The sequence below is a fragment of the Triticum dicoccoides genome, chromosome 2A (genome assembly GCF_002162155.2).
Source record: "Triticum dicoccoides isolate Atlit2015 ecotype Zavitan chromosome 2A, WEW_v2.0, whole genome shotgun sequence".
NCBI classification, from domain to species: Eukaryota; Viridiplantae; Streptophyta; class Magnoliopsida; order Poales; family Poaceae; genus Triticum; species Triticum dicoccoides.
This window is the reverse complement of record NC_041382.1, coordinates 517,815,524-517,821,965: the sequence shown is the minus strand read 5'-3', so window position 1 is coordinate 517,821,965 and position 6,442 is coordinate 517,815,524. Positions and strand designations below refer to the sequence as shown.

At 47.3% G+C, this 6,442-nt stretch overlaps 1 protein-coding gene across 3 annotated transcripts; it reads left to right on the top strand.

Moving 5' to 3' along the window:
• The first annotated feature begins 531 nt into the window (after positions 1 to 531).
• Positions 532 to 6,007, top strand: LOC119355128 (uncharacterized WD repeat-containing protein sll0163-like). Of its 3 annotated transcripts, none has more exons than XM_037621910.1 (8): positions 532 to 807; positions 2,737 to 3,903; positions 4,085 to 4,175; positions 4,375 to 4,532; positions 4,608 to 4,659; positions 4,765 to 4,844; positions 4,935 to 5,028; positions 5,148 to 6,007. In XM_037621910.1, the coding sequence occupies exons 2-8, from the start codon at positions 2,827 to 2,829 to the stop codon at positions 5,648 to 5,650; spliced, it is 2,055 nt and encodes a 684-aa protein (XP_037477807.1). In that variant the 5' UTR covers positions 532 to 807; positions 2,737 to 2,826; the 3' UTR covers positions 5,651 to 6,007. The 3 variants fall into 3 exon arrangements, with proteins under 3 accessions (XP_037477807.1, XP_037477809.1, XP_037477808.1); XM_037621912.1 differs by having other exon boundaries at positions 2,731 to 3,903; XM_037621911.1 differs by lacking the exon at positions 532 to 807 and having other exon boundaries at positions 825 to 3,903.
• The last annotated feature ends 435 nt before the right edge of the window (positions 6,008 to 6,442 follow it).

Here is a 6,442-nt window from a genome sequence, read left to right as displayed (position 1 = left end):
GCATGCTTTTAATGACTTAAGACTACCAAACATAACATGCAGTGATTAGTTCATTGCATGCAATGCTATTAATTAACAAAAAGACATTAAGTTTTCTCGTTTTCCTCTCTGCCTTGATCGCGATGCACAACGTAAGATGATTTACACACCTAGACGGAGGAAGTAGTAGTATGACAACATAAAAAACGCCTCACTTCCACGACAACATACCTGTCGTCAGAAGGACCCAGAATTAAAGTTACTCCTATTTCAAAGTCGAGGGGACCAAAATAAACCCCAAAAATCACTTCACATTTCTAAACTTTTGTTTGGAAGGTAGCAGCAATCCCAGCGAAAATTCCGTAGGTTTCCATGCCGTTGGACACGCAGCAGCAGCCAATCAAGAATCAGAAGAAGATGGGGGAAAAGACCGGCCGAGCACCGGGCCGGAGAATGCGATGCGACCGATCAAAGGCGGACCGCGTCGCGATTTAGCGTTACAGCTCCATTTATTTACACAAGGGAACAGCTCGACCGCCTAGGAAACCAAGGCCACAAGGTACGTACAAAGACGGAGGGAGGGAGCGCACGGAAGGAGCGGAAGAAGAGTCCAAGAACCCCAATCCCAAGCTCCAACCGGAACGAGTCCTCATTCCCCTCCCCTCTGTCTGTCCCCCCTCGAACCCTCCGCCGGCCGCCCCGGGAGCAGCAGCAGCACCAGGCACCGCGCGGCTGCCTGGCCGCCGGAGGCCTTGACGGCGGCCGGAGGCGACGCCGTGAAGAGCCGATCGATTCTCCTCGTCCGGAGTCCTCACGCGCGCGGAGAAGGTGACGAGATTCGATTCCTTTCTGTCCTTCTTTTCTTTTCTTTGGGGGGTCGATCCGTATGGTTTGGTTGCTGGAATGGCACAGTGATTTGCTATACGGAGTGTCTCCTTCTCCTCCTCTGTGGCCGTTCCTGTTTGAATGGTACAGTTCGTGGGCAGTGGGATATGCTTCGTTATTTTGGGGGGCTCGGTAGTAGTACCAGTATTCGCTTTCTTTTCTTCCGAGCCTTGGATTTTAGCCCGCCTTCGTTTTGCTTGCGCCGCCTGAGATTCAACTGCAAATTTTGCCCATCGAGTTGCGATCGGAGCGCCGGTAATCACCAGAAGCTTCGAACGTTTGTTTCAGGAAAGGGACTTCTTTTTTGTGTTTTTGTCATTTTGAAACGGACGAGCGTTGCTTTTCCCACATTCTAGTAGTAGCACACAACTGAATTGAACACCAGTGCGACCAGATTATCCCCGTTGAATGGCGCCGTTCTGTCGAGATCACTCTGTCTAGTAACTACCAGACGATCCGTTTTCATTCACATCGCATTTACTACTATGGCTTGCAGTTTTTTGTACTCAACCGAGCCAGCACTGGTAACGTTCGGAATCTGTGGCGATGCAGTTAAATTCTCATTTTCATCTGAGACGAAGGGGAGGCGCCGAAAAATAAATCCGTTTCATTTGTTAGCGCTGCCATTTGTACACAGGAACCAAAAAAGCACCGCAAATCAAAAACGAGAGATCGCTGCCGCATCTTTCTCCCTTTGATTGATGAGAGGAGCAGCGTAAAGACGCGTCTTTAATGGCCAGCCACGCGCCTACGCCCGAGCCCGTCCGGCCGTCGGCGTAGCGGTAGTGGTAGGCGTTAAAATAGAGCAGCCAGCGCGCGGCGGCAGCGCACGTCGCTGGACCCCCGCCCGCGCTTCTCCCTCCGGTGGCACGCAGACGCAGCAGCCAAAGTACTACTGCTACGGCGTAGCAGCTGTTTTTACGTGCCGTCCTCCTCTCCTCTCCTATTCGTATGGCCCTTCTTTTTTACTTTTGTCTCTTTAGCCTTTCTGCGCTGTTTCTAGCTGTTGCTTGCTTGCTTGCTTCCCCTCGGGATCTGCGCGCCATGCCGCTGCCGCTGCTGCTTTGTGGCCTCCGCCGCCGCCTGCCCGTGTGGGTTGGTCGCCTGCTTCCTCTGCCGGCGCGGCGGGATGCCCAACGTGGGTACGGTTTGGCAGCGCTGTGTTGGTGAGCTGTTGCCTTGTTGGTGAGCAGGACCCCGGTGCTCTGCCATTTTATTTTTAAAGTTGGAGTTGGGTTAGGAGTTGCTAGGTCAGAGGGAGGAGAGCCTGTGCGTCTGTGCTTGTGTTTTCCCCTTGCATCAGGCTTCCTGGCATGGTACGTACGCAGTTTCTTGATGGATGACCAGTTGATCTGCAATGCTGCTTGCTGATGAACTGCGTGATTCGTTTATTTTGAGTTGTCTTGTCCATCCAAGGCCTTGGCGCTTCTTGTTTCGTTGGATTATCATGTGGGAGTGGGGCATCTCTGTGCTCCTCCTCTGCTGGCTGCAGGGCCAGGACTGCTGCACGCCTTAATCTCACTTTCCCCACTTGCATATCAGTGCTTGCCATGAGCATTTCTTTGTACCTGAACAAGTGTAGATAGTATTATGATTGTTGCTGTTATACCATCGCTAGTTTCATGTAATCTAACTGGTTATCTAATTGTACACACATAAGTTTAATGTAATAAATAAAACCATGGGATGTTGGGCTAGAATAGAACTGATAAAGTTGGTCAGCCATCGCTGGATAATTACTTGACATATCGGGTACTCAATCGTTTCTTTTGCGTTTAGTTCATTTCCACTGTACTGTACTTCATGTTTTTCTCATGTTCTCGGCTGCTCTATTCCATGTCGGCAGCCTGACATTTGCGTTGTCAGTTGCAGATGACATTTTGATCACTACTCACCTTTCACACTGGTCGACAAGACCTCTGTGCCGATTGTTTTCTCAATCTAGAAGAAATTTAGTGCGATATGCCAAGATCCAACTCAGACAGGGATGATATCTTCTTTGATGCATTTGATGATATTAGTTCAGCAAGGGAGCCTTCATCATCAGATGATTGTAGTACGAGTGGCGAAGGATTGGCGCCAAGGGAATTTGAGTACGACATTTGGGCAAACGAGCCAATGAGTGTTAAAGAAAGGCGGCAAAGATTCCTGGAGGGAATGGGATTAGATGACTTAGGTTCCACTAAAGTGGATCTTCCTCAATGTCAGGCAGAGATAACAAGTGCTGACACTGGTGCTGACTTGCAGGAAAGGACTGTTATGAGCGACGTCTCTTCTTTGGGTTCATCTATACCTGAGAATGAATCAGCATTTGATGCCGCCTGCTGCATTAGGGATCTGGATAGTGGAAAGAGATATGTAGTTCATAATGGCGGGCATGACGGACTAACTAGCTTTCTCAAGGATGTTGCAACAGATAAGGTGTTGTCTCTTCTGGAGTTTGAAAGCTTAGTTGGTGTTTCTCGATCTGTTCAAAAGTTATTACGAAGAGCATATTGCCAGAGTCCTGCCCTGGCAACAGAGGCAAAAGAGGCTATTGGTGGAAAGAAAAAGGATATCAAAAGCTTGTGCAAAAACTTGATGAAGAAGAGGAGTTTCGGTGGAATGTGCAAGACTGATGTCCATGTAAAAAGCTGCACGACAAGTATACCATCCAGAACAAAAGTTCAGCACCGAAAGAAGAAGAATGCGGAATTCTCTGCTGTCTATATGGGTCAAGAAATCCGGGCTCACAACGGTTTAATTAGAGTAATGAAGTTTAGTCCGTCTGGCTGGTATTTAGCAAGTGGTGGTGAGGACTGTGTTGTGAGAATTTGGCAGATTACAGAAGTGGACGCACATTCTAAAATGTATGGGGGAGAGAACCACTCTCATGAACATGTAGAGAAAATTAAAATCCTAAAACCGAAGCTAGAAGAGGGGCAGGGCCGTGCACTTGCAGTTATGCCAAGCAAGGGTTTTCACATTACAGAGAGCCCATTGCATGAATTGCATGGCCATACAGGTGATGTCCTGGATATGACATGGTCGAATTCAGATGTAAGTTTCTCGTTTGGTTCTCTAGAGCTATCACATTACTTATGCTCATACTCAACCTACATTTTGGCCTGAATGATTGTCTGTTAACATGTTTTCATGTATCATGAACATACTCTTAGATTATTATCTTTTGTTACATTTGCTTAATTGCTTACCTTCATTGGCTTGGTTTTGACTGCAGTGTCTGTTGACCTCATCAAAAGATAAGACAGTCAGATTGTGGAAAGTTGGCTCAGATGTTTGTCTTGGAGTATTCAGACACAAAGACTACGGTAAGCAGAAATATCATAAACCAACTGTTGTGTGCTTTTGATGGCCTAGTGCCTTGCCCATTGTTGATTTCTTACATTGTTCTACTGGTTTTGTTGTTTTAGTGGCAAAGAGTCTTATCGTATACTCCAAATTTTGAGCCATTGCAGTTTCAATATTTCCATGAATAAGAACTTAACTTTCCTTTGAAATTGCCAACAGTGACGTGTGTTCAGTTCAATCCTACTGACGAAAGATACTTCATCAGTGGTTCAATAGATGGTAAAGTTCGCATTTGGGATGTTCTACACAAGCGGGTCGTCAACTGGGCTGATACCAGGAATGTTATATCTGCTGTTAGTTACCAACCAGATGGAAAGGTTTGGATCTGATCAAAATGTTATTGCAGATTATTTTGCATTACTGAATACTAATTCATGCTCTCTGTAAATCAGAATTTTGTTGTTGGCACGACTGGAGGAGTTTGTCGCTTCTACGATCAATCAGGTACATAGAAGTCAACACTTACCATCCATGTGGTTTTTGTTACTTTGCATGTCTCTTAGTAATGATATATTATAGTACTCTCAGCTGAGCAGTTCTTTTCTGTAGGTGAAGACATCCAACTAGACAAAGAATTGTTTATGCAAGGGAAAAAGAAATCTGCTGCCAATCGGATCAAGAGTCTGCAGGTGTGATATCTGCCATGATATTCTCTACTGGTAGTATATTTGGAAGTAATTGTTATGCCGATAAACTAATTTGTGATTGGCACTTGGCAGTTATGTACAAGTGATTCCCCTAGATTCCTAGTTACATCAACAGATTCCAAGATTCGAGTTGCTGATGGTGCTGATATCGTCCAAAAGTTTAAAGGCACGTATATTTTTGCAGAAGTTTCCATCCTTCATTGGCTTAGAACGTTTCCGTTTTCACATGTTTACGTTTCATGATCTCAGTGATCCTAACACCATCCTTTGTGCTTTACGATGCAGGGCCTTGGAAGTCGAAGGCTCTTTCATCGCCATCACTAACATCAGATGGCAGATATCTTATATCCACTGGCATGGACTCCAATGTCTACATATGGAATTTTGACAACTCAAGCAGCGCCTCACAGAAAGGTGAAGCCAAATCGGTTCGATCGTGCGAAATGTTCTTCTCCAAGGACGTGACAACCGCGGTGCCATGGCCGGGGGTGCACCAAGACAGGCATGTCAAGCCGTCCCGCTTGCCCGAGAAATCTGCCAGCGCGTCGGCTTTACGCCGCCATGGAGGAGAAAGCCGTTCCCCTGGGACATGGTTCTTCGCGGACGGCATGAGGGGGTCTGTGACGTGGCCAGAGGAGAAGCTCACTTCGGCGAAGCCTGTCAATGGCCCCCGGCTGGCTGACTGTCTCTCGGCGATATCGGCTGCCTGGAACATGGTGATAGTGACGGCGAGCCACGGCGGCGTGATCCGGTCCTTCCACAACTACGGCTTGCCTGTGACGTTGTGAGGTTGTAAGCTTTGGTTATCACTAGTTTCTTCTACTGACGACCTTGAGTTGTTTTTTTGTTCTTCCTCCGGAAGTGTTGGGGGAGTGGTGGAAGAGAGGTTTGGTATAGCACCAAGAAAAGAGGGAATGTTGTACCACGGGGGTCCCTAGCTTCTGAAAAGGAGATTAATCAGTGGAGATGCTCGCTTTTGTCTGCAAGCTCTCTTTTTTTCTTTATGAAAAGGCCTCAAAATTGTTGCTTAGGTTTTTTGTTGCTAGTTCCTCTCTACGAGGTGACTAGCATATGCAACCCTGTTGAAGCTGTTTTCAAAGATGGTGGGCAAAAATCCTTGTGTGTATTTCACTCTTGGAAGACCAGACAGTGCAAGTCCTGATGTTTTGGCTGCATTTAAGTTCAGTTATTGTCAGTCAAGCTGGTGACTGGTGAGGTGAGGTCTCCCACCGGTTGCTTCCAGACTTGCAGTCATGATCATGTGCTTGTTGCGATTCTCCGAGCTGTGGCTATGCGCGTTCGGTACAGAAAGCGCTACTGGAATGTTCCAACTTGCCAACTTGGTGAGTTGGTGGCAGGAAAAGCTCCAACCCTAGTCACGCGGAGCCGCACGTTTCGGTCGGTTCGGCTCGCAGCCGTTGCCTGCCTCCGCCCCATTTTAAAGTTGCAACATTGCACGTTCCTGATGACGACGTTCACGAGATACATGTTTGCTGCTAGGCTCCACACTGACGTACAACACAGGGTGCCAACAGTGAGTGACGGGTCTACAGGCAGTGTATTTGTTTGTGGGCCTGTGC